The 25,116-nt window shown below is 63.2% G+C and overlaps 8 protein-coding genes across 8 annotated transcripts; 2 read left to right on the top strand and 6 right to left on the bottom strand.

The window, feature by feature from the left end:
- Positions 1 to 315: 315 nt before the first annotated feature.
- RHTO_04204 (E3 ubiquitin-protein ligase TRIP12) lies at positions 316 to 7,475 on the bottom strand (the record flags this gene model as incomplete). Its single annotated transcript, XM_016417872.1, has 13 exons — positions 316 to 320; positions 378 to 574; positions 642 to 771; positions 832 to 918; positions 982 to 1,216; positions 1,272 to 1,358; positions 1,403 to 1,512; positions 1,574 to 2,765; positions 2,821 to 2,893; positions 2,952 to 3,465; positions 3,520 to 3,684; positions 3,741 to 7,084; positions 7,279 to 7,475. 13 exons carry the CDS (start codon positions 7,473 to 7,475, stop codon positions 316 to 318), a joined length of 6,336 nt encoding a protein of 2,111 aa, XP_016270788.1.
- A 457-nt stretch (positions 7,476 to 7,932) lies between these two features.
- Positions 7,933 to 10,516, top strand: RHTO_04203 (uncharacterized protein; the record flags this gene model as incomplete). The annotated part of the gene is made up of 3 exons (XM_016417871.1): positions 7,933 to 8,368; positions 8,444 to 10,357; positions 10,443 to 10,516. 3 exons carry the CDS (start codon positions 7,933 to 7,935, stop codon positions 10,514 to 10,516), a joined length of 2,424 nt encoding a protein of 807 aa, XP_016270787.1.
- A 266-nt stretch (positions 10,517 to 10,782) lies between these two features.
- RHTO_04201 (monothiol glutaredoxin) lies at positions 10,783 to 11,593 on the bottom strand (the record flags this gene model as incomplete). The annotated part of the gene is made up of 3 exons (XM_016417869.1): positions 10,783 to 10,942; positions 11,197 to 11,372; positions 11,435 to 11,593. 3 exons carry the CDS (start codon positions 11,591 to 11,593, stop codon positions 10,783 to 10,785), a joined length of 495 nt encoding a protein of 164 aa, XP_016270786.1.
- Positions 11,594 to 11,669: 76 nt separating this feature from the next.
- RHTO_04202 (TPR repeat containing protein) lies at positions 11,670 to 12,821 on the top strand (the record flags this gene model as incomplete). Its single annotated transcript, XM_016417870.1, has 6 exons — positions 11,670 to 11,802; positions 11,869 to 12,030; positions 12,135 to 12,159; positions 12,225 to 12,474; positions 12,548 to 12,664; positions 12,723 to 12,821. The coding sequence occupies 6 exons, from the start codon at positions 11,670 to 11,672 to the stop codon at positions 12,819 to 12,821; spliced, it is 786 nt and encodes a 261-aa protein (XP_016270785.1).
- Positions 12,822 to 12,946: 125 nt separating this feature from the next.
- On the bottom strand, positions 12,947 to 15,537 carry RHTO_04200 (BRCA1-associated protein; the record flags this gene model as incomplete). The annotated part of the gene is made up of 7 exons (XM_016417868.1): positions 12,947 to 13,800; positions 13,857 to 13,900; positions 13,962 to 14,015; positions 14,074 to 14,211; positions 14,270 to 14,505; positions 14,600 to 14,708; positions 14,765 to 15,537. The coding sequence occupies 7 exons, from the start codon at positions 15,535 to 15,537 to the stop codon at positions 12,947 to 12,949; spliced, it is 2,208 nt and encodes a 735-aa protein (XP_016270784.1).
- A 248-nt stretch (positions 15,538 to 15,785) lies between these two features.
- On the bottom strand, positions 15,786 to 17,633 carry RHTO_04199 (minichromosome maintenance protein 1; the record flags this gene model as incomplete). The annotated part of the gene is made up of 5 exons (XM_016417867.1): positions 15,786 to 16,190; positions 16,244 to 16,723; positions 16,780 to 16,875; positions 16,942 to 17,007; positions 17,070 to 17,633. The coding sequence occupies 5 exons, from the start codon at positions 17,631 to 17,633 to the stop codon at positions 15,786 to 15,788; spliced, it is 1,611 nt and encodes a 536-aa protein (XP_016270783.1).
- Positions 17,634 to 18,756: 1,123 nt separating this feature from the next.
- On the bottom strand, positions 18,757 to 21,967 carry RHTO_04198 (Cation efflux protein, zinc transporter; the record flags this gene model as incomplete). The annotated part of the gene is made up of 13 exons (XM_016417866.1): positions 18,757 to 19,011; positions 19,070 to 19,285; positions 19,344 to 19,655; positions 19,722 to 19,799; positions 19,856 to 20,102; positions 20,161 to 20,254; positions 20,314 to 20,577; positions 20,635 to 20,917; positions 20,971 to 21,149; positions 21,205 to 21,356; positions 21,411 to 21,496; positions 21,622 to 21,832; positions 21,888 to 21,967. The coding sequence occupies 13 exons, from the start codon at positions 21,965 to 21,967 to the stop codon at positions 18,757 to 18,759; spliced, it is 2,457 nt and encodes an 818-aa protein (XP_016270782.1).
- Positions 21,968 to 22,324: 357 nt separating this feature from the next.
- On the bottom strand, positions 22,325 to 24,715 carry RHTO_04197 (cytochrome P450, family 4, subfamily A; the record flags this gene model as incomplete). Its single annotated transcript, XM_016417865.1, has 12 exons — positions 22,325 to 22,372; positions 22,469 to 22,632; positions 22,759 to 22,766; positions 22,845 to 22,993; positions 23,068 to 23,096; positions 23,153 to 23,186; positions 23,238 to 23,463; positions 23,519 to 23,728; positions 23,803 to 24,106; positions 24,180 to 24,246; positions 24,305 to 24,435; positions 24,493 to 24,715. The coding sequence occupies 12 exons, from the start codon at positions 24,713 to 24,715 to the stop codon at positions 22,325 to 22,327; spliced, it is 1,593 nt and encodes a 530-aa protein (XP_016270781.1).
- Positions 24,716 to 25,116: the final 401 nt, after the last annotated feature.

The following is a 25,116-nucleotide window of genomic DNA, read 5'->3' as shown; positions in this document are numbered from 1 at the left end:
TCCGCGAACCCGGCCGGGCGGCCCCACGGGAGGATAACGTCCGGCGGCGATATTGGCGGGTGTATCTGTCAGCCTCACGCGGCGGCCAAGCATGGCCACACGCCGACCACGAGAGAGCAGGCGGAGCCGCGGCACGCGGGGCGGCGGCGGAGACGGAGTAGAACGAATTGCAACGTGAGATGCGAAGGGAGGCGTGCAAAAGCGAAGATAGTACAACGGGCAGGGCGTCTACACTGAACCGCACTGAGAACGAGGAAGTCGAGAGCGAGCCGGAGTGAGGAGCGAAAGATGGAAGATGGGAGGAGGAAGTGCCGCTCAGCCTGTCAAGGTTCAAGCTGTCAGCTACGCTCCAGAAACAGCAGCGACATCGTACGCACTGAGGTGGAAGCCGCCGGCGCCTTCGCGAACGGCAAGCAGGATGCGTTCCTTGAGGACCTCGCCCGACGAGTAGTCCGGCAACTTGACGTAGTTGACGCAGGACATGACCGAGGGGAGAACAGCGTCGCCGCCATCCTTCCTGACGATGGTGAGAGGCGGGTCGAGCGCTGCGAAGCCGCCGATCGGAAGACGAGGGCTGAGTCGAGTCGAGACAAGCGAAAGTCAGCGCTGACGACAGGCAGAGAGGGAGCGGATGAACGCACGATCCAGTCATGAAGGAGAGGAACTCGCGACGCTCTTCGACGGTAAGGCCGGCCATGTGGGCGAGGAACTCGCGGACAGGGCGGCTGTCCATGGTGAAGCCGTGGTCGGCCTTGGTCGCGTTCGTCAGGGCTGCAGAACGCGTGGATGAGTGAGCAGGGCACTCTGCGCGACGAATGTGAGACGCCTCACTCTCGAGCGACCAGTCCTCGTCGACGGCGGCCGTGATCATGACAAGCTCGGCAGGCGTGAAGGTCTGCAAGTCGCGAACGGGGAAGACTGCCATCGAGCGCGCTCATCGTCAACGTATTGAACAGCAAGAGAGCGACAGGAGCAACGCACCGGTCGAGAAGCCCTTCTTGAACTCGTTGATCTGGGCCTGGACGCCACGCCGAAGCGTCCAGTCGAGCACGAGCTCGATGTACTCCTCGACGTTGTGGATGTCGACAGCAATATCCTTGCCGCCATCCTTGAGCTCGAGGTCGAAACCGGGGAGGGTGAAGTCGAGAGTTAAGTCCGAGACGGTCGCGCCGCGAACCTGGATGGCCTCGAGGTCTGCGACGCGCTGCTCCTCCGTCTGCTCGGCACGAATGTCAGCGCGAGTTACACGAACGCGAGGGACGGCGACGCACCCTTGACTCATCCGCTTCGACAGCCTCCTTCTCGGCAACGTACTCCTGCAGGTGAGCAAGCGACTTGCCGAGATCGGGGTCGACCGCCTGCGTACACAGCCGTCAGCGGAATTCTCTAAGTTCAAGCATACGATGAGACTCGCTTTGATGCTGGCAAGGTTGAGCGGGAGGTCATGCTCGAGGACGAGGCGCATGAAGGCCCGGCTGAAGTTGACGTCGATGATGCGCGAGTCCATCAAGGCTGCGCAGCGGCGAAGATGAGCACAGAACACCGTTATAGAATGTGACGGAGGCGTGCGCACCCTTGGCAACGAACTGTCCGAGAACGTGGAAGATCTTGAGCGCCTTCTTGCCCGCGTCGGTCGAGACATCCGCAAGCGGAACCGGGAACAGACCCATCTTCGCGTGGACGTAGTCCGACGTGTCCGAGTGGTCGCCAGCGCGCCACAAGCCGAGTGCCTTGCGAGCGAACTCCTTCGAGACGAGGGCGTAGAACTCAAGTGTCGGTCCGAGACCGCTGCCGACCTCGTTGAAGAACTCGACCTCGAGACTGGCGCGCGACGAGCCGTAGAGCTCGAACACCTTGTACGCCGACTCGAGGATGCGGTCGCGCGAGATGCGGACCTTCTGGCGGGGCAGGCGCCCGAGCATGCCGAGGTCGTCGTTGCGCCTGTTCGAGTCGGTGCGCGTCTGGCCGACCCACTTCTGCATGAGGCGGGCATAGCCGAACGAAGTGGACTGGAGGAAGGTGTACCGGGTGTCGAAGGGGAAGAGGAAGGGGAACGACTGAGCGAGGTCGACGGCCCAGTCGGGGAGGCAGGCGCTCGCAACAATCATCGGCTCCTCGAGCTGGCGGTTCAGCTTGGCAGTGAGCTTGCTGTTGACGAAGGCCGAGTCCGACAGACCCGTCTGCTTGATGAGGCCGTCCGACTCGAGGTCGCCGTACTCGGAGCTGACGCTCCGCAGGACATGCAGGAGCTGCAGGATTTTGGCCTGCTGAGAGTCGTTCGGGATCGACGACGGCATGCTCGTGAAGATGGATCCCTCACGGCGGCGACGGTCACCGAGGGCGTTGGCGTCGTCCTCGTCGGGTCGAGCGGCGCCAGCAACCTTGCGGAACTTGACCTCGTAGACGTTGTACCACATCGAGCCGCCGAGTCCGGAAGGACGCTCGGACTCGTAGCGGTGAACAGCGCCGTAGACGGTCGTGTCGAGGTCGATATCGCGACCGCCCATGGTGAACTCGAGATGGAAGTCGGTAGGCTCGGCCTGGAGTGCTGCGGCGTACGAGGCGCGAGGCTTCGAAGACGGCGCAGATCCGGGCGATGCCGTCGAAGTGCTTCCCTTCGTCGCAGGCTGTGGAGTCGCGACGCGGGTACCGTCAGGCGTCTTGGCAACTAGCTTGCCTCCGTTCTCGCCCTCGTCGTTGACTTCGAGGTGGACAGGCTTGTCATCCTTGGGAGCTGACGCGCCCTCGAGACGACCGGCGTAGAGCTGCGTGGGTGTCTGTCAACAGAGCCCTTACCGGCTGGAAAGGAAGGGGGCTCACATCTCCGTTGCCATGGCGGTAAGCCTCCTCGTCCTCTTCGTCGGCCAAGGCTTGCGCCCGCTCGAGGGCAGCTCTGTCGCGAAATGAGCGTCAGGGGGTCTTGCAGAATGGCCAGACTTTGGGAGACTCACTTCGCTTCCGCCTGAGCAGCCGCCGCGCTCGAAGATTCGGCTGCATCAGGAGTCGGGTCGATGCCCTTGCCGCTGAGACGCGAGCTTCTCCGTCGCTTCGGTTCGTCGCGCTTGGGCTTGGCTTGCGATGCATCGGCGGTTTTGCCGGCGGCAGACGAGGATCCGGCAGCAGCGTCGGCAGGCCCACCTAGCTCTGTTCGTCGCGGGGGAGGAGACGAAGAAAGGATCGCTCCGTCAGCATCATCGTCAGCAGCTGCACCCGCGGCAGCTGCAAACGCTGCGAGCAAGCTCGAGAGCGTACCGCCGGCAGAACCGGACGACAACCGGTCGGAAGCGACTTGAGCGGCGAGGATCTTCGGACGGAGGTAGTCGTTGAAGGCTTGGAAGGTCGCGATGGCGTGGATCGAGACGACGAGGTTGGTGCAAGAGCGAGGGATGTCGGAGCCGTCCTCTGCAACGAGGCGCAGACGGAGCTGGCGGCTGAGCATCGTCGTCCCGCCACGGCGCGAGTCGTCTGTACGCCAAAAGTCAGCTTACGGAGCGTCGAGTGCGAACGAATCGCACGCACTGTCTGACCCGCTCTGCGCTGCGACGACCACCTCGAACTCCTCAATCCTGCTCAAGCTCTCCTGCAGCCGCTTGACGAGAACCGCGAAGGCGTGAGTCGACGGTCGGCCCTCGAGCTGCGGCATGAACGTCTTGGCGATGAGCTCCTGGCGCTTCGTGGGCAAGACTGCATGGAGCCGAAGTCAGTACACAGGGGCGTAATAGGGAACGAGACAGACGCACGAGGACCGTCGCCCGTCTCGGTCGCAAACTTGAGCAAGCCCTCAACGAGCCCGCTCTCGATCATCTCGAAACTGCTGAGCGGGTTCTTCTCGTCCGCAAACAGCTCGGCGATCTCATCAAGCGCCTCCCTTGCTTCCTTCTCGACCTTGGCAACCGCCTTCGCACCGCTCGCCTCGGCATGCGCAACACCGTTGAGGTGCTCGACGAGCGCCTTGATGCGGTCGAGGACGCCTTGTGCGCGCACGGCAGGCTCGGTGTCGGCTGCGCCGTACGTGTCTCTAAGGTGGCGGGCACGGAGGATCATCGAGTCTTGCGCCTGGGCGTCTGACGGGCTGAGCACCGTCTTGGTTGCTGCGCCCTGCAGAGCGCGCGAAAGCCCTGACGGAGCTGCTGCGCCAGACGTCGACCCGTCAGGGAGCGGCGTGCGGGACGGCGACGAGCGCTTCGACTTCTGGCTGACGAGAGGCTGGTCGGCGAGTCGAGCGATCTCGTGCATGACGCCTTCGCGACGGAACGTGTACTGGTACGCGTCGTGCATCTTGACGAGGAGGAGCTCGACGAGCTGGAGCGCGTTGGTGATGAGCGCGGCAGGGTTCTCGCGCGAGGAGAGGATGGCCGAGATGAACGCGGCGAAGGGGACGTTGCGGAGGACGTCGGCGAGGTGATCCTCCTCGCAGAAGTTGACCATCTTGAGCAAGCCGAGGACCGCGCGCGTACGGACTTGCGGACTGACGGTCGCGGCGTAGACATCGACGAGAGTCGGGAGGAGGAGCGCGACGTAGCGCTTGAAGACGAGCTTCCGCGAGGCCGGCGCGTCAAGCGACACGAGCTCCAACCGCTTGGCCTTGAGTGCCTCCTTTGCCGGGTCGCGCGACTTTCGGCCTGAGCGTGTAGTCGAGGACGAGCTGGTCCGGCCGAGTCGAGGCGCCGAGAGCAAGCCCGCTGCGGCGGACGACGAGCCAGCGAGGGCAGAGGCGGGCGTGTCGTCCGATCCCTCCATCTTGACATCGGCGGCAAGGTCGGGCGAAGCGGCGGCGGCCTTTGAGGTTGACGACGATCCAGCCACAACATTGAGGTCGGGCGTCTCCTCCTCGCGCTTGACCGTCGCCGACAGCTCCTCCTGCTTGACAACCGTCTTTGCCGCCGCAGACTTGCGCTCCTTGCCCGGCACGAACGCGCGCGAGTCGAAAATCCCGTCCTTGGGCAAACTCGGCAAGAGCTCCGTGACGAGGTTCAGCACCTCGGCAACCTGTTCCTTCGGCCGCTGAACGAGGTTCTGCATGACAAGCATGTCGTCCTCGGCCGTCGTCTCGCGATCAAGCACCTGTTTGCCCTCGTCGGTCTTCCACTCGGGTGGTGCGACGCCCGTCAAGAGGTGGTAGAGGGTGTTGGCGATCTCGAGCTCGACGAGACTGATCGCAACGGCTGGACTGGCTTTGGTCGCCGTCGTGAGCATCTTGAGCATCTGCGCGTAGGTCGATGCGCCGACGGTGGTCGAGTCCGGGTTGAGAAGTGCCTTGACAGCGACGAGGAGGTCGTTCGAGAGGAGTTCCTCGAGCTTGTCGGGATAGTGGCGGTACGAGTCGACGATGCGAACGATGGCGAGACTGCCCTGCTCGACGACGCGCTGGTCCGGGTACCCGAGGATGTTCTTGAAGATGGGCATAACCTCTACGACGCGAGCGAACGAGTCGAGCGTCAAGTTGCGGCAACAGTTGGCTGCGGCCGTGACTGCCGTGCGCTGGACGTGGAACGAGAAGAAGTCGATGTACGTGAGGAGAGCGGAGAGGCCTCCTTCGCGCACGATGGACGACGGGACTTCCTCCGAGATCTTCTCGAGCGTGCTGAGAGTCTGTTCGGCAAGGTCGATGTACTGGATATCCTTGAGCTTGTCGCACAAGACGGGTACGGCGCCAGCGTAGACGATCGAGTGCGCCGAGCCGGGCAAGGCCTCCATGAGGTTCGCGAGGCACCGGCACGCGAGGAGCATCATCTGGACGTCGTTCTCCTCGATATCGCCTCCGACGCCTGCCTCGGCCGGGTCGAGCCCGAATGCCAACGCCTCTTCCATCGTCATCCCTCCTGCTCCTCCCGCTGCGCCGCCCATCCCGTTCGAATCCCCACGAACGATCGCAACGAGTTCCTTCGCAAACGCCTCGATCTGGAAGTACCCCGCGAGGGTATCCTCCGTCGAGATCGACAGCAACTCGGCGAGTTCCTGCAGCGCGAGAAGTTTGGCGGTCGAGTCGCCGTCCTTTGCGCGGAGGGATGCGAGGAGGCCCTTGAGGCGGCTCGCGACGCCCGACATCATCCCATGCAGCGCGCGGAAGGCCGACAACGCCGATGCGCCTCCCCCTCCCGCTCCTCCTCCTTCTTCGGCTTCGGCTCCCCCGCGCGCGGCACCCGCAAGCGCACCGAACAACGCATCCTCCGCTTCAGCCATCGCCGCGTCGTCCTCCCCCTCATCATCATCCATCAACCCCTCGCGCTCTTGTGCCTGCTCCTCGCCTGCGCCGAACGAGCGCGTCCTCGGCGCCGAATGCGCAAGATCGTCTTCCTCCGTCCCGTAGCCGTCACGTTCCTCCCCGTGAAGACCGAGCGAAGTCTCGTATTCCTCGATCTCTTCATCGTCGTCGTCGTCGTCGAAGTCGTCTTCATCGTCTGAGTTCGAGTTCGAGTCCGAGTCCGAGTCGGAGTGCGAGTCCGAGGAGTGGTCGCCACGGTCGGAAGAAGCGAGCGCGTCGACGTCGGAGGACTTGGCAGCGCTCGACGCGTCCTTAGTCGGGCTCGCTCCTCCCTCCTGCTTCTCCACAACCTCCTCCACTCCCTTGCCCTTCTTCCCCACTCCAACATCCTCCATCTCCACATCCCCCTCCCCTTCCTCCCGCTCTCCAACTCCAACCTCCTCCTCCCACCCCTCCTCCTCGCCCTCGAACTCCTCCTCCTCCTCCAAAACCCTCTGCTTCGCTTTCAAAGCCTTACTCGCGCGCGTTCCCTTTCGAGGCATCGGAGTCTTTCCCTTGGTCGCGGCGGTGGAAGAGCGGGTCTTGCGCGTCGAGGGCGTGGGTTTCTTAGCCGAAGAAGAGGAAGAGGTGGTGCGAGAGGGACGGGCACGGAGGTTGTAGTCTTTCTCTCCTTGCGTTATGTCTGTCGCGGAGGAGGTCGAAGTCCTGCGGCGCTTGGTGGAGGATTCGGCGCGAGAGGTAGCGGGAGGGGGAGAGACTGCGCGGCGTTTACCGAGCGCTTTTGCCGAGGGGATGGGGAGAGAGTCGCTAGTGTTGTTGTTGGAGGAGGAGGTGGAAGGGCCGCCGGCGGTTGAGGTGGTGGTGGATGTGCGGCGGGATCTGGAGGAGCGAGGGGGTGTCAGTCGGGAGTTTGGCTCGTGGTCGTGCAGAACCGAGCCCTGGAGCAGTAGCAGCCTGCTGGGAACGCATACATCCCAGCGAGACTGCCCTGCTAGCCGCACACGCGCCCGCACGACCCGATGACCACCGCACCCACTCGCGAGCGAGCGAGCGAACGAGACGACGGCACTCACCTCCTCGCGGGCTGGGTGTTACTCGTTCCTGGCTGTGACTGACTCGCTTCGTCTGCGTTGTTATCGAACGAGACGCTCTTGCGCTTCGACGAGGTGGCGTGGGCGTGGGATGATGAGGCGGCGGTGGTGGTCGAGTCGGTGTGGGTTGTTGGCGGGGGTTGTTGGGCGGAGTGAGTGCGTTGCGACCGTCTGCCCATCTAGGCGAGCATAGATGTGAGCCCTCGAGTGCTGGGCGTGGTGGGCGGGTGAGTCGGGAGAGCAAGAGGCAGCAGACGACGAGCGGGTCCACGGGGAGAGCTGGCTGGAAGGCCTGCCAGTAATGCTGAATAGCTCTGTAGTATTGCTGTCAGTATTACTAGCCACTCAGCAGCCCTTCCAGCGAGGTTGCGGCTCGCTCTTCTCTCCCGGGTCGCTGGTTCCCCCTGCTCGCAACTTCACGCTCTCGAGTGAGCGTGGTGGGTCTGCTGTTCGACACTCGCTTTAGCTGGACGCACCTGCTAGTGCTCGAACGGGATCTCACTCGCCTGGCTCGCCCGTCTCGCTTGCCCCAGGCTCGCTGCGTCGTCTCCTCCCCTCGCTCGACCTGAACGACCTCGACTCTCGCAGGCAGCCATCTGAGGCTCGAGGGAAAGCTCGTGTGTGGATGGATGTTCGATGCGGCCCAGGCGATGGATCCACCCGCCCCCGTGCAGGCCCCCAGATCCGCATCCGCCGCCCTTCACTCCCTTCCTCCCGCGACCCCCTCCTCCTCCTCCTCCTCGAGTCCTCCGCCCACCACCTCGCCTGCACATCTCACAGACGATCCCCTCTCCTCCTCCGATCGCTTCGACGTCCCGCCTTGCCCCTCCGACCGTCGAGCCAACTCGCCCTCCGCCTCCCCCTCAACCTCATCCACCTCAACTCGCCCACCTGCGCTCAACTCTCGACTCCCTCCCCCCTTTCCCCTCTTCAACAACGCACGGCGCGCCCCGCCTCGCGCTGTACAGGCAGAAAGACCTCGAGGGGGAATTGAGGGCGTGGAGGAGCGCGTGTGCGAGGTGTCATGCCCTGCTCTCGGCCTTTCCTGCGCCCGCGCCGAGCGAGGGGAAGGGCAAGTCGAAGCTCGAAGCGTGGCGAGTCGAGTTGGAGCAAGACCTGAAGCCCCGCATCGTGCGACTGGTCGCAGAAACCTCTCGCCTGCTCTTACACCTCAACCACCTCTCGGCCTTCACCGACCTCGACCGAGCGTTCTTCACCTCCAAACTCGGCGGATACGGTCGCTCTCTCTCGCGGGCTATCCGGGCCGCCCACGCACGGGGGGAAGAAGTAGTCGAGGGGAGAAAGTTGCGAGGTGTTTCGGGGAACCCGTTGAGGATGGGCAAAGGGTTGGGGTGGGAGAGGGGAGAGGAAGATGTGGCGTGGATGGTCGCGTTCGAGGCGGCGCTCAGGGACAGGAAGGGGGGGAAGGGAGGAAAGGGAGCGGACGAGAAGGCGGTCGAGAAGTTTGGCAAGTTGGTCAGGGCTATGCGGATGCGCGGTGGCGCAAAGAGCGACGAGGAGCGGGCGAAGGAGCGGAAGACGGTGGGCGGAAGCAAGGGAGTGGCAAAGGACGGGCGAAACGGACGAACGGCGGCCGACCGGATCGACTCTCACCTCCTCGCCTTCCTCACGCGCATCATGAGCCGCGTCCACGCGCGTCTCGGCACGCCCGTCGTTGGCGAGCCAAGTCGCGGGCGGCTCCTTGCGCTGGACGAAGTCGACCTGATCGTCGAGGAGATCAAGCTTGCTGAGGCCGACGAAGGCGAGGAAGTTGTCTCGATGGCGTTGCTCGAGTCGGCCATGTCCGGATTGGAGGAACAGGCATCGGCGCCGCAGTCGTACGGAGCGAAATCGACCCCCGTCTCGGTCGACCACCCGCTCTTCCGCAAAGTCGAGGAGGACATCGAGATCCTCGTTGCGCGATTCGACAACTCCGACGTCGTCCCTCCACGCTCGAGCGCCCCGAAACACCGACTGATGCGCGACCGCCACGCCCACATCCTTTACACTACAATCCGCTTCCTCATCCTCCGTGCGCGCATCTCTCGCTCCCGCTCCTCCGCACGTCACTCCCTCCTCTCCGCCTCGCAACTCTACTCGATCCTCCTCGGTCTCTCCAAATCGTCTTCGTCGCGCTCACCCGCCTCAATCGCCCGACTACGAGTATGGCAGACTTCGGCGCTGTACAGGCTCGTATGGGCTCATATGCCCACCTCTGCGCGTACCGTCTCAGGGCGGAAGGAGCCTACGGTCTCGTTCCTCGACCCGGGCGAATTCGACCGCGAGACGGCGACGCGGATACTCGACTTGCTCGACTTGACGCGCGCAGCGGTAGCCGACATCCCGCCTTCCGTGCGACCCGCAGGCCCGAGCCCGACATATCGACAAGTCCGCGACCCAAGGTTGATCGGGATGTCGACGTCGTTCTTGCGGACATTTCTCGAGACGCTCGTCCGGCCTTTTGCGCCTCAGCCTAGTCCGTCTCCGCCGCACGCTCATCCGCACCCGCATCCGCACCATCACCAGTCCCGCCGCTCGCCGCAGGCCTTCACACCGACTCACGACCTCCTCGACCGTACCCTCCGTACGGTGCTCTCCCTCCGATCATGGGACGCCTCCCTGCCCGTGCTACCCCGCGCCCAAACTGAAGTCGACCACCACCCCTGGGAATACCGCCTCTTCTCTCGTCCGAACCTCGTGATCCACCTCGTCCGCGGATGGGTCCTCGCGCCTTCTCCTCCCTCTCAAGCCGGAAAAAGCAGCCGAGGCGATTCGCGCGACCACCTCATCCCGCGTCTCTCGTCCCTCCTCTCGCTCTTCTCCGCGCTCGTCAAGCTCCCGCCTAACGAGTGCTGGCAGAGTGAGAATGTGGGACGGGTGGCGGAGGATGTTGAGTGGGCTGTTGGGGAGGTTGTGGAGCGTCAGTGGGGAAGGGATCGGAGGAGAGGGGAGGAGGGGTGGAGGGAGGAGGTTGCGAGGGTTGTGAGGGAGTGGAGGGGGGAGATGCGGGAGATGGAGGAGGAGAGGCGGAAGAGGGAGGATGAGGCGAGGAGAGAGAAAGGTGCGTCCCTGGCTTGCTGAGCGGGTCTTGCTGCCTCCCACAGGGTGCTGAGACTGACGTTGTGCTTGTGCTGGGGCTCGCACAGATGCGACTTCTCGCTCGAAGTCGCCCACGGAACGACCGACGATATCATACCCATCCCTTCCACTCAGCACCTAGACAGTTCTTTCGCACGCTCGCATCTCGCACTCGCACTCGCACTCGCACACTCGCACCAGCATTCGCAGCAAATCTCGCACCCGCTTAGAACCAGCATACCCAGCCGCTCGGCTTGTTCTGTCTATAGGACTCGCTCTACCTCTCGCATGCAACGCACGTCGCAGTCCTTCTCGCAGTCTTCTGGCTTCTCAGCTCTCAGCTTCACCCGAAGTGAAGCGAGCGGTACAATAACGACTTGCGAATTCCAGTTTCCTCGTCCCCTTCGCTCATGCCTCAGCACCCGGCTCCGCCTTGCCCTCCGCCTCGACCAGCTTGTGCTCAACCAACAACTTCTCCAGCTCGCCCGACTGGTGCATCTGGATCGCGATGTCGCAGCCACCGACGAATTCGCCGCCGATGTACAGTTGCGGGATTGTCGGCCAGGAGCTGCGCGCGGAGGAGGAGGGTGGATCAGCGACTGTGTCCAACAAGATAGGGATGCAGTGCAGTGGAGGCTGCGTAAGAGAGCTGCAGAGCAGCAGGAGAAGAGGAGCTGGCAGGACCGAATGAAGGCGCCTTTCATCCGTGACAGCAAGGCGCCTTCCCGCCTTATTCTCCTCCTCCAGAACCTCCCGCGCATCCAGGAGCTTCCTCGGTTCGCTCGAACGGCAGCACGAATCCCTGGAGACGCCGCAACTCACCTGTACTCCTTGATGCCCTCCCTCAACTCCTGGTCCTCGAGGCAGTTGAACGCGACGATCTTCTCTTCGGGCACGCCGTTGACCTCGAGAATCTGGCACACTGCGCGCGAGAAGCCGCACTGGGGGAACGAGGGAGTTCCCTTCATGAAGAGGACGAGCGGGTTTTTGGTGACGACCTGCCGATTCAACGGGCAAGGTCAGCGAGATACTGAGCGGCTTGAGGGAGACTGTTACACACATCGTCAATCTTCTTGCGGGCGTCGGAGGAGAGGAGGCGGATGCGAGCGAATGTCGCGGGGTTGGCGAGCGGAGAGGCGGTGGCGGCGAGGCGGGCGGCTGGGAAAGCGGTGGGCCTTGCAGACTGGCGCAGGAAAGAGGTAGCGATGCGTGCAGACATCCTTTCCAGCGAGTTGTGGGCGTGCAAAGTGAAGAGTTGATGAGGAAGAGAGGTTGGTCATCGCAACGACCGCCAGATGCTCAGGCAACTCGCAAGGACTGCTGGAAAGGCTGCACAACGACCACTCGCACGCTCACTTGCTACCCAGGCTTTGTCCCGCCCCGCCCTGCGCTCCCCTCGCACTCCCTCATCGCCCTCCGTCCTCATGCGTACGTCCACCTTGTCCCGCCTCGCCACAGCCCTCGCAGGACTCGTGCTGACACGCAAAATGACAGGCCAGGCATCCTCGACCACCCCGCACTCGTCGACCGTCGACCCGCAGGAGAGCGCGGCGCAGCAGGCTTTGGACGAGGGAACCGAGGCGCTGAGCAGGGGGGACCTCGAGACGGCGAAGAAGGCGTACGAGCGGAGCGTTGGGATTAAGCAGACGTCTGTCGGTGCGTTGCGAGAACGTGGACGAATTGCTGGGTTGGAGTCGAGCTGACCTTCCTGCTCCTCCGCTCATTCTGCTGCCGCTCTGGTGTTCTTGCTCACTGAACAGGCTACTACAACCTTGGAGTCGTCCAGTGCGTTGCTGAAATCCAACATCGCAGCGGAGGATAGCAAGAGCTGACATTGGGTCGCTCCGCAGGTACCAACTCCGCGACCTCGCCTCGGCGATCACCTCCTTCGAAGCGTCAATCGAGCATACCCCTTCTTCCGTCAAGCCCACCTTCCCCGATCCCGACGCGCCTACACCCGAACTCACGCCCGCACAAGCCATCCTCGCCGACACCCACACCAACCTCGGCGCCGCGTACATCTTGACGAGCCCGCCGCGGCCGGAGAAGGCGCTTGAGCACCTGCAGAAGGCCTTGATGATGAACCCCGACGATGGAGAGGTGCGTCCGGCCGGCTCGTTGCCTCCGGCGTTCGCGGATGCTCAGGCTTACAAGGTGGTTCTGCGATTCGCAGGTCTGCTACAACCTTGCCGCGGTTCTCGAAGCGACGGGCGAGCTGGACGAGGCGCTCATCGCGTACGAGCGGTCATTGAAGCTGGGCATTGCGCGGGCCGAGATCAACGTTCGCAACGTGAGTACGCCTTCGTACATAGTGGTTCTCAGCTTGCTGACGACGTGACTTGTCGCAGATCTCTGCCAAGATCATCGGCAAGCGGCGCGAGGAGGAGGAGAAGGCGAAGCAGACTGGCGGTTCCGTCGCCTCCCAGGACGTCTCGCCGTCCTCATGAGAACGGGCCATACGCTCGACCCTCACTACTCTCTCGCAGTACTATAGACGCACCAAAAAGCGCAAACATGATTCAAGCGCATCGAGGTTGGCAGACTGTACAAGCGAACTCCGCAGCTCCCTCCCTCACTTCTTCTTCTTCTTCCGCTGCGCCGCCTTGGCCGCGCTCGGGTTCTTCGGCGCCTGCTGCTGCTGCGTCCCAGGCGCCGGCGCGACTCCGATCGACGCGCCCGCCCACTCGCTCGACGGCCCCTCCTGCTCGATCCGATCCCGCATGCTCAGCGCCGCCATCAAATCGTTCAGCTGGTCCTTCAAGTCGTCCACCTCGCCCCTGACGCTCGCCGTCGTCTTCTGCTCCTCGAGGAAATCGGCTCTGAGCGCCGCGAGGTTCTGCGTGAGGGAGGCCGAGACGGCTCGCTCGGATTCGAGGTCGCGCTCGAGCTGCTTCTTGCCCTTGACGAGGTCCGCGCGTTCCTTCTTGCGCTCGTCCTGCTCATGCCGCACCTCGCGCTCGAGGACCTCGATCCGTCCCTCCAGCGCTCGCTTCTCCTTCTCCCACGCCTCCCTCAACCCCTTGACCTCCTTCTCCCTCTCCCTCACCGCGCGCCTCAAACCGTCGCAGTCCCCTTCCAACTCCTTCCTCACCCTCTCCCCAACCCTAACGCGCTCCTTCTCCCTCGCGACCTCCTCCTCAAACCACTCGCGCTGACTCGCAAGTTGGCTGCTCATCAGATTCCCGTACTCGAGCGCAAGTGCTTCAAGCTTGTCTTGCGCATCTTCGGCATCACGGTCCGGACCTCCTGCCTGAGAGGCATACGAGGAACCGATCTTGGCGGAGAGGTCTTCGGTATCGCCTTCTGAAGGTGGAGGAGCGGAGCGAGCGGCGGACGAGGAGGAGATGGAGGGGAGCTCGATGATGCGGTCGCCCGGTGAAGCGGCGGAGGGGCGAAGGCGGATGAGTCGGTGGACGTACTCGTCGTCTGCGAAAGTGCTTCATCAGCATCGGCGAGGGGGAGAGCTCAAGAGGAGGACGAACCGAGATACGACCAGATGCGGCCAGTCTCGACCTCGAGCGAGAAGCTGTAAAGTCGGAAGTTCTAGTCATCTCCATTCAGCGGTGGTTGCAACGGAGGAAACGCACGAGTGGCCGGTGTCGGTGAAATGCGAGTGGGCGTGACCGCCTTGATATCGGCCGCTGCACCAAGTCAAAGTCGTCAGCTTGTCTTTGCTGAAACTTGGAGCGCTTAACGCACCAGCCGACGTTTCCGCAGATCACGCAGATCCACAAGTTCGACGGACTTTGGCAGACCGCGCATTTCGAGTCGGCCGCCTCCGTTGCTGTGACCGTGTTCCGTCGTTGTCGGGCGTTTGTTGAGCGGCAGACGGGGCATCTGCGAAAGCAGAGGGTCAGGCAACGAGGGGTGGGGCCAGGCATCGGAAGAAACGCACCGCGAGTCTCCCCACTTCAGCAGGCAGTTGCAGTGATGCGTATGGCCGCAGAACGTCTGCACCAGACCTGTGACCCTCGAGTCGAGGATCTCGAGGCAGACTGGACATGTCGGCAGTTCGACAGCGTCGGAAGGGGCGCCGTCGGACGAGGCGGAGGAGGTAGGGAAGGTGAAGGGAGGAGTCGAGGTCGACTTGAGTTTGGCGGCAGAAATGGAGACGACGTGGCAGATTTCGCTCTGTACGTTCACCAATGCAGTACGTCAGGAGGTGGCCAAACACTCTGACGAGATGCGCGGCCGAGCGTGTGAAGGCTCGAAGACTGATACGCACATCCTTCGTGTCCCAGTACGGCTTCGAGTTGTAGACGCGCTTGAATTCGGACGCTTTGGCGGCGTCGCGGAAGCGGATCAGGACGAGGGAGCGATTTGGCGTCGAGTCCCTGTTCCGCCAGTCGTCAGCCTGTCATTGAGCTGTCGGACGTCGTGGAACTCTTACCTTAGCATCCTCACCTGCTCGATGTCGTCGAGAGCCGGGGCGATGAACGACAGCAGCGCGGCAGCGTTCAAGACGCCCGGGACCGACACCAATCCAACGGCTCGACCGTCATCCTCCTCTTTCGCCCTGTGCTTCTCGTCCTGCGTACTCTCCTCCGCGCCTGCTTCCCGGTAGAGATGAACGATCCCCCAATTCAGCTCCGTCGTCCCGCTCGTCTCAGCCGGCCTCGGAGGCTGCGGCTGCGTCTGTCCAAGCGACGGGCTCGTCTTTCCGCCCGGATGCCGCGTCATCCCTCGAGGTTCAGGGTAGTCGATCGAGTCGCAGAAGAGCGGGCCGAAACGAAAGTCGAGGATGGGCTTGTGAGTTGTCTTGGGTAGGTCGCCTCGAGATGGTGTCCAGAGTTCGGCCGTCGCAATCGGCGGCGGGCTTGGCAGGCCGAAGGACTCGGACCAAATGCGTGGACCAGGAGGAGTACGAGGCTCTAGGGGCGGAGATGGGAGTGCTGACGGGGACAATCCGGCGGAGACGGTCGAGGGGTTGCGAGTGTCGAGCGCCCGAGTCCTGGGCAAGCGGGTCCTCCACAGATCGCCCTGACTAGGAAGCACAAGTCGATGCTGGACCGCGCAGAGCTCCTGGTTGACGGAGTGTGGCAGGCGGGTCGCGGTATTCGGGATGAGGGGGTTGATTGACCGGGGAGAGGTGTGGTCGTAACACTCGATGACGACTCTGTAGCGCCTGCTGTCCTCAGAGTCTCGCCTCAGTAGCTCAGGCATCCATGCGCGCGGCGAGTGACGGAGCGAAGTGAGCGGGAGGAGGACAACCTGGTGAAGGCGGTCTTCCCTCGACTCGTTCTGGCTTGTTGAGCGCGGACAGTGAGCTCGTAGTCCTCTGTACACCGGCAGGAGACGATAGAGCCTGCGAAAAGACGCGCACACTGGTAACATTTCTTTTTGCAAGGTGTGGATGCAGGAAATGCAAGCGGCAACGCCTCCCCTTCTCTCCTTCGAGCGTATCTACCTCGTCACCTTCTCGCATACGCGTCACCTCCCGGTCCCTCATACTGCATCGGCACCTGCCTAGGACTAGGCTGCATCGGCGGACCCTGCGAGTGCGGCGGGCCATGGTGCATGTACATCTCCGGCGGAGGCTGAGGCAGACCCGGTGCGGGCTGGGAATGGTGCATCGGAGGCGGATGAGGGAGGGGAGACATCATGTGCATGTCTTCGCCGGCGGGAGGAGGGGGAGGGTAGCGAGGGTCGCCGTACGGATCTTGCATCGAGCGAGGGGGCGCAGGGTGGTAGGTAGCGTGCATGGGAGAGAGCGGTGGTGGGAGTTGGCGAGGCTGGCGGGGAGAGGAAGAGGGCGAGCCTTGGTGTTGCGGGTGAGGGTACGGGTCGAGCGGGTGAGGCGGACGGTTCGGGTTGGGCTGCGACGCGAGGGGTCAGCAAGACTTCGCACAAGTGGCAAATCGGTACGCACAAGCTGGTGTGTGTAGCCAAGCGCAGGCGGAGGCGGGTAGTTTGCAGGCGGCCCGTACTGTCCGTTCATCATCTCGCCGTATTCCTGCGGCGGGTGCGCCGGCGAAGGCAGCCCGCTCCTTGGGTGTCCAGGCGGAGGGTAGCCGGGCGAAGGCGGATACTCGGCCATCGAGCCAGGCGGAGGAGGAGGGTTGAGCGGGTGGACGTGGTGAGGCGAAGGCGGGAGCTGGTTCATCTGCTCCATCTGCCCGTGGATACTGGGCGGCGGCTGGAGAGTCTGGTTCGCGGCCTGCGTGGCGATGGGCGGAGGACGGGCCTTGGCGCGCGGACGATGCTGCCTCGTCCTGAGGGCGATCTGGCCGCCATGGATGGGAGAGTTCGCTTCGAACGGACGCTTCTGGGCGGAAGGAGGTAGGGGGAGGAGAGGACCGTCGGGAGGCGGCGAGATGTAGTCGCTGTTCTCGTCGTCGGGGGAGACGGCCTGCAGTCGAGAGAATTAGCGAGTGTGCGACAAGGCGAGTCGAGCGCGCGACGCACCAAGCACTTCTGGATCAGCTTCTGACCTTCACTTGGCGTTCCGTCCGGGTTGGCGCTGACGAGCGTCTGGAACTTGGTCGTCGTGAACGTGTAGACCTGTCGAGCGAGCAAGTGGGGAAGGTCAACAATTGTCATGCGCCCCGAAGTAGGGACGCGACTCACAATGCCAGTCTCTGAGACGACGAGCAGCAGGACTTCGGTGCCCGTCAGCGTCGCCAACTCGTAGGCCTGCTCGGAAGTAGAGATTAGTCTCAGCGACTGAAGCCAAACAAACGGAGACGGGGACGCACCTTCTTCATGATGCCGGCTTTGCGCTTCGAGAACGTGATGTGCCTCTTCTCCTTCTTCTGGATGTACTCGATCTCGATCTTCCTCCTGCCCTTGTCGTCGGGGTCTGCAGGACCCGCCGACCCTCCCGCCTCGTTCCCGCTGCCCTTGGCGCTCGACGCCCTCGCGCCGGCAGTCGCGCGACGCTTCTTCTTCGGGCCTCCTTCCTCGTCGTCATCGTCGTCGTCGGAACCGTCGGCGCTCGGGTCGAACGCGATGATGGGTGGGGCAGTCTTGCGAGTCGAGCGGGTCGTTGGAGGTGCGGGGGACGGCGCAGAGGTCGACGGGCCTGCCGAAGACGCTACAGGGTGTGGAGGGAGGAGGGGACCGTTGTCGGCGGCCTGGCCAGGCGTAGGCTGTTGCGAAGCCGAGGGAGGGAAAGCGGGAGAGACGGGTGACGGATGCTGCTGAGGCTGCGCCGACGCCTGCGACGAATCCTGCTGGGCGTTGGGTGCACTCAACAGAGGCTGCTGCTGCCCAGCGTGGCCCTGCTGAGGCGCAGGCGAGTTGGAAGCGGACGAGTCCATGGCTTGTTGACGGCGCGCGCTGCGTCTACACGGCGTGTTTGGTCGGCTGTGATTCGACGCGACTGTCGGGGCGTGTGTCGTAGTACCTCCCAAACGCAGAAGAATGTCCTTCGGAGGGAGGGTCGAGGAAGATGAGAGACTGACGGGAAGAGGAAGGAGTGGGCGCGGCAGCAGTCGCTTCTCCTCGTCGCCTGTCCTTTCCCTCTTGAGCGTCCTGTCACGAGAACTGCCTCTGCGGTAACAGCGATCGGCCGGGAAGATGGGGACGAGGCGGGTCGTCCTAAGAGGCAGTTGAGGAGGAGAGGGGGCTGGGCGGGAACGCGGGATTGGGCGAGGAGGGCGCTGCTGCTCTGCTGTCGACCGTCGACGGAACAAGCTTTGCTCGCTTTGAGCGCTGGCTCTGGTTCTACTCGAGGAAGGTGGAGCGACAAGAGGCAGCGGGGGGTCGGGCGGGTCGCTCGTTGCGGGTACGCGGCTAGTCCAGGCGTAGCAAGTGTGTAGCAGCGAGTCTTCTGAGCTCGCTTCTGCAGCAGGCGCCAGCAAGCGGTGGTGGTGTCCTCTCGAGAGGTGTCGCCGTCTTCGTCCTCGCTCATTGCGGCAAGCTCTCCCATGGCGGATGAGACCTGATCGCCCGTAGAAGGGCGCCAGATTTGTACAAAAGAGACGCTCGCGATACCGATTATCCGCGACGGCAGCTGCCTCGCCTGAGAGCCATGAGCTTTCTCCCCTCTCGAGACGTTTCCTCATCTTCGCTGGGGTTGACGACCTTGCGATAGACCGTTGGCAGCCGCACACAGCCTCTGCACAGTTCAGCAGTCCGCTCAGAGGCCGGCGAGGAGGAGAGGCAGCGAGAGAAAAGTCCGTTCGACTGCCGCATCTGGAAACCCGGCCTGCCTGCCTGTGGCTCCGGGAGACAAGCGTAGGCGATCTGGACGAGCGGAGCGGTACGAGCCTTGTCGCGCACGTCACGACGCGACCGGGCGGAAGGAGCCAGCCGACAAGGCCCGCTGAGGAGCCTTCGTCGCCAGAATGAAAGCGAGCACGCCAGCCTGTAGCTGCGGGCGAGGCTTGATGTGGATCCACACGAGTCGTCAATTGCTTGGGACCCGCCGAACTGCAGCAGCTACCCGAGCCCGCCAGTCGGTTCGACCTGGATCGTCAGGTCGTCCAGTCCAGCTATGTGGCTTCGCAAGACCCGCCGTACCCGCACATGGACGCGGTCGATGCTGACGTGGAACTGTGTCGGACGGCCGTGGGCGTCGTAGGCGGAGCCGGACGCCGGGGCGAGCTGGATGCAGATGGAGCCGACCATGGAGGACGGGTCCTTCTGCCAGAACCGTGGCTTGGTGAACGAGGCGACGCCCTCGACGCGGCCGAGCTGTCACGAGTATACCTGTCAGCTTCGTAAGCTGTATGTGTGGAGGAGTAGCACGCACCGCGGTCAACGCCTTCCGCACCTCCGCCTCCTTCTCCTCGCCCATGTCCAGCACGAGCAGCCTCCCCGAGTCAATGACAAGCTGAATGACGCTGACGAAGATCATGACGGCGATGAAGATGGACGCGAGCGGATCGAACCCGGTCCAGCCGTAGCGGTTGATCAGGAGCGTCGAGATGATGACGCCGACGGAGCCGAGCGTATCCGCCATGACGTGCTGCGCGAGACTAGTCGTCAGCTTCCGGTGGTACGCATGAGGTGGGGAGAGGACACACCAGGAAGACGCCCTTCATGTTGTGGCTGTCGTGGGCGTGAGCCGACTCGGCGCCTCCTTCGTCCTCGTCATCCGACTCGCAGTCGCCCTGCTCGCCGTGTCCGCCGTGTCCGTCATGCGCGTCGTGTGAGTGCCCATTCGAAGTGGGCGTTGAAGGAGCGTGAGAGTGCGAGTGGGAGTGGGAGCGATGGTGCGATGGCGAGGGAGATGCGAGGTGCGGCAGCGAAGGAGCGGGCGGTGCATGCGAGTGCGAGCGGTTGTGCGAGGGTCGTGTCGGCGTAGCGGTTTGCGAGGAGTGCGAGTGGCCGTTGTGCTGCTGGTGCACGATTCGTCAGGCTTGGAAAAGGGTCCAGGCCGGTCGTGGCATCCTGGTACGCACCGAATGGCCGTGATGCTCAGCGTGCTCGTCTTCGCCGCCTTTGACGAGGAAGGGTGTCGAGTTCGAGCGGACCGGCGCCTGAAGGGCAAAGTCCGTCAATACGCGGCTTCTCCACTTTGACCAACACGACGTACATGACTGTGCCCATGCCCGTGTCCGTGTCCGCCCCCGCCTCCATGCGAATGTCCGTGATGCCCGCCTGTCGCAACCATACCGACAAGGTTGACAGCAAGTCCTACTGCACTGACAGTGAGGAGCTGGCCGGTGTTCATCTCGGGCGGGTCGAGGAGGCGCTGGATGGCTTCAAAGACGATGAAGATCGAGATGAGGCAGAGGAAGATGCCGTTTGCGAAGCCGGAGAGGGTCTCGACACGGGAGTAGCTGGGGGAGGGCGAGGGGAGTGAGCAGATTGAGGGCGAGTACCGGTTGCAAGACGCACCCGTATGTGTAGACGCTGTTGGATGACCAGGTCGCCATGACGGATGCGAAGAGGCCCATAGCGAGCGCGAGGCAGTCGAAGAACATGTGAATGGCTGAGCGTGCGAGCGGATCAGCCTCGCTCTTGCGCACTTTGAGGACAGAAAGCACGCACAGTCGGAGATCAGACCGAGACTGTTCGTCCAGATCCCGTACGCCATCTGCACAAACATGAAGGCGAGGTTGAGGCAGAGGAAGAAGTAGATGCGGCGGGATTCGGGCGAGGCGAGGATGGTCTTGATCGTCGCGCGGAAATGGCGGTAGAAGGTGGCGAGACGGGTGAGGAAGGGTTGGTCTGGCGAGGAAGAGCCGGTCGAAACGCCGCCTGAAGCTGGGACGACAGTCGAGCGCGGGTCGGTCGAAGCGATGTGCCGGATAGCTGCGGGTCAGCCTTGTCAGTTCCAGCCCCCATGAAGCTCACAGGGGTTCCTCTCACCTCCCCAGGCGATCAGGCCGACAGCGAGCTCGCTCAGACCGGGCGCCTTTCCGAAGCCGACGTAGCCGATGAAGGCCGTCGCAACAGCCGTGAGCGGCCAACCGGGCCGCAACAGTCGAACAGGCGGAATGTGTGTAAGGAGAGTGCGCGTGAGAAGAGGATCGATGCAGAGGTAGGTGAGGGCGAGAAAGGCGGCGACGAGGAGATGGAGGGAAGAGCTGGAATCGGGTGCTGGGAAGAAGGGGTCTGAGGGTGCAGGCGATGACGCTCTTGTAGAGGAGAACTGTAGGAGCTAGACGTCAGTGACGATTGACGCCGAGCAACGCGCAAACGAACGAAGGCGGCTTGGAGGATAGCCAGCACGCTTGCACCGATTGCAGCGACGACGGTGGAATTTGCGTGCATCGCGCTTCTTTGCTGCTCGTCACCGTTGTGCGCCCCGTACAGCTCGGACCGGTATCCGGCTGCAAGGAGGTGGCCGAGAAGGCAGAGGTAGCCGCTTCGACTGGCCGATCCTGTTGCAGGGCGAGGTCAACGATGATGTCGTCAAGCGAGAAGCACTGCACGTACTCGATAGTGTCGAGTCGGCCAGGTACGAGAGGACGACCATCGCGGTTGTGATAGCGAAGGTATTGCTTCGCTCGCCCGCTCTTCGCCCTGCGATTTTGACGAACGGTGGCGCGCGAGCCCACAGAGGCGCGAAGGAGGTGAGGAGGATGAAGCTGCGAGCGTATAAGTTAGCCTCAAATGGCTAAGCAGACGGACGAGGAGCGCACCGCAGGACAGAAAGGCGAGAGACAGATAGAAGGGCGAATAGGATATCGAGGTAGACGACGAGAGAATATACAGGATTTGGCGGCTCCTGCGAGAAAGACGCGTCAACTTCAAGTCAGTCGATGCTCGCCATGGAGGTCCTGAGCTACGGCGGAGTCTTGACCTCGAAGAAAGGCCAGGTGGGGGAGGAAGAGAAATGGAGGCGGAACGCACCGTTCTCCGCTTGCCGCCTTTTGTCGCCGCCCATGGCCGTTCCCACAACATCAACGCACCGCCCGCCGCAGCCAGGACGGGGGCCGTCAACCGCACCGCCGGGTATCCCTGCGCGAACAGCCAGTCCCTCGACGCATGTAGGGCGAGCGCAACACCTCCCTTGGACAGCAGCAGCGCGAAGAGGAGGTCCGAGGGTAGTGAAGAGGCGTCTCTGTAGGTCTCGCGGGTCAGCGGGCATTGGGCAGTGATGGACGGGGAGTGCGCACCTGGGGAGCCGAGAGATGTGAGAGAGCGAGACTCGCCGCGACACCCGCGGGTCGTACGCCTCCACGTAGCCTGCGCTCATGCCTTTTGCGCCTTCTAGGCCAGTTCAGCGGCGTACAGAGCGGAATGAAGTGAGCGGTGGGTGCGAGAGTGTGGTTCGTCCTCCGGCAACAACGCTTGTTGCGGCTGGAGGACTTGTTGATGCTATGACGGAGTATTCGATAGCTCCTCGACGTGCTACTGCTGCGCGCGCTGATCCGCTTGGCTTGCTACCGCCTGTGTCGTCCTCTCGTCTCGCTCCCTGATGAGGAGCGCTCTCGTCGCGACAACCGCACGCAGAGTTTGTGCAGGTAGTGCATTGCTACGCTAGCAGACTTCTGCGGGAACAGCTTGCCGGTGAACTCCCTCCAAGCGCTCCAGCCCTTGCGACGCGACCTCCTCAGCCGCCGCCCTCCCGCTTCTTCGCCTCGACGCGGAGCGGGTACTCCTGCAAGTTGACAATGCGGTCCACATCACGTCAGCTAGCGATCGGGCAGCAGGCAGTCTTCGTGGCGGTTCGTCAGAGGTAAGGTGTCGAGCGCACCATTGGCAGGGTCAAAGCAGGACGGTACTTGGGCGACTCGTGCTCGCACCACTCGGTCTTGACCATTGGCGTCCATTCCAGATAGCCTGGTGCGAAGGAGAGGTCGAAGCGGGAGAAGAGGGCGAGCAAGGTCGCGACCGCCTCGAAGTGGGCGAGCGTCTCGCCTGCGGTGGAGCGCGGTGCAAGTCAGCAGACGAGCAGGGAGTTATTCAAGCAACATCGCTAAGCAGGCACTGCTGCGCTGGCGGCAAGCCTGGAAAAAAGGGGGAGGAGGGAAGAGGCTCGCTCACCGAGGCAGCTGGACATGAGCAGTCGCGCCGGGCGCAGAACGTCAGCTCGACATCGCTTTGGTATCGGAAGGGAGGAGGCAGCTCACCGCCTGAATCCGCCATTGAAGCTGTGCAACCTCGAATCCTTCCTGAATTTGCCGTCTCCGTCGAGCCAACGAGTCGGGTCGAACGCGCCTGCCAAGGGACCCCAGACAGCCGGGTCGCGAGCGGTAGTCCAGTCGGACCAGGCGATGTGCTGCGACGAGGGCGAGGGTCAGAACGGAGTCAGCGAGAATGCGGGTGGGACGCCTGGAACTGAGCTAGACGGACGTCTCCTGCCTCGATCCTCGGGCCGTTCGCTGCGAGCAGATAGCCGTCAATACTCGAAGCCTCTGTCGGCCAGCGCGCTGCGCACGGATATGATCGTCACCCCTCGCCGTCCAGTGGTTCTGCGAGTCCGATGGTCAGCTCGACCCCGGGCTCGATGAGCCGCGACTCACGTTCGGCACCGTCGGGCACAACCTCGCACCCTCATAGAAGACCGCGCTCGTCCAGTTCATCTCCTTGAGCGAGTCGAACGGCAATTCGGTCGGGTCGTCCAGCTTGGCAGCGTCGCGGCGGATGCCCTCGATGAGCGCGGGGTTGCGGAGGAGCTCAAAAATCGTCCAGGCGAGAGTGCTGGCGGTGGTGTCGCGACCCGCGATGAGGAGGTTGATCGTTGCGTCGCTGCGACAGGCGGGAAGTGAGACGGGCGACACGCTGGAAGTTTGACAGAACGCACCGCAGCTCTTCCGTCGTGAGCGGCTCGCCGCTCTCCTTCGTTGCAGCCATGTACCTGCCGAGCATGTCGAGGTCGCCATCCTCGTCAAGCTGCTGGACCTTCTCGATCCTCTCGCGAATGATCTTGTCGGAGTAGGCGTGGATGACCCTCATGTCATCGGCAATGCGCTTGCTCGTACCGTCGAGGCGCTCGACGAGCCAGAAGAACGGCCTGCGGGTGGGAGCGGGGTTGTCAACGTCAACTTGCGAAGGTCAGGCCGAGACGAGGAAGCTACGCACGTTGACATGCGCCTCGCCAGGAGAACTTGAATCTCGTCAAACGCTTGAGCGAAGGCGTTAGTCTCCCCACGAGCCGCGGCGGGAAGCGATCCAGGGTCCGTCGAGAAGGAGATCGAGGTGAAGGTGTCGAGCGTGAGGGCGAAGAGAACCGCAGAGAGGTCGATCGTTGCGCCTTCGCGGGCTTTGGCTTCGAGCGTGCGGATGAAGAGCTTGGTAAAGTGGTGAATGGAGGCGGACATGACGTTGCGGTACGAGTTGACGGTGAAGGCGCGAGCCGTAATCTTGCGCCACATCGACCAGGCCTTGTCGTCTACGGGTTCAAAGCGGTCAGTCGACTGTCCCGCAACCAGCGCGAGAACGAGGCTTGCCCGAAACGAAGATACCCTGTCCAAGCAGGACGCCCAGCTCGTTGCGCTGGTCCTGGCCCTTCTCGTAGTTGGCGAAGTTGGTCTGTCACCACAGTTTCGTAGGCAAAAGTCCCTGAAGAGACGCACTGGAAGCGGCGTACCCGCTGAACATACTCGAGGTGCTCCGGCCTGTCGAGCCAGATCAGCCTTCTTCCGAGCAGTGTCATCGACACCGCCTTGTCCGCATCCTCCACTCCATCGCGCCTCCTTGCAGCGTGCGATTCGAGGACGACTGGTCGAGCGGCGTCAGTCCGGCGACGGACCGAGTCGGAGAGGAAGCGCGACTCACACTCGCTCAGCCTGCGGCTGTTGCGCAAGAAGAGCAGCGTGTGGCCGAGCAACGGGATCGCGCCTTTCGGCTCGTACAAGTCCGGGCGGGCTTTGCTGCCGAGGGCGAACGGGTGCTCAAACTCCACGGCGTGGACGATGAGGACGACGAGGAGCGCAAGGAGGACTGAGCTGAGGACGTAGTAGAGGTAGACTTCGGCAGCGAAGATCAGAGTGTCACGCATGGCGACTTCAAGCGTGTGCCGAGCGAGAAGTTGTGAAGTGAGGGGAGGGGAAGAGGAAGAGAGGAGGGGAGAAGCGGGTCCCGCGTGCAGCAATCCGCACGAGCGACGCGGTGGCAAGCTTGAGCAGTAAAGCAAGGTCGCGAAAGCAACACAAGGCTACTCGGCAAGCAGCGGAGCCTGTCTCCGACCAGCGAGAGCGAGGCGAACGCGAGGGCAAGTTGCGAGGACGAGGGCGAGGTGTGAAGACCTTCGGGCGGGGCGCGAAGGGTCGGAGTCGGTTATAGCGACTCGCAAGACTGCACAGCAGGACAAGAGCGCCGCCTAGCCGTGCGACCGAAGCCTCCGTCTCTCCTGCTCCCCAGCAAGCAGACCACTGACCTCGCATCTTCGCGGTGCGGTCC

This window comes from Rhodotorula toruloides (assembly GCF_000320785.1).
Source record: "Rhodotorula toruloides NP11 unplaced genomic scaffold Scaffold26, whole genome shotgun sequence".
NCBI lineage: Eukaryota > Fungi > Basidiomycota > Microbotryomycetes > Sporidiobolales > Sporidiobolaceae > Rhodotorula > Rhodotorula toruloides.
This window is presented reverse-complemented; position numbering and strand designations above follow the sequence as displayed.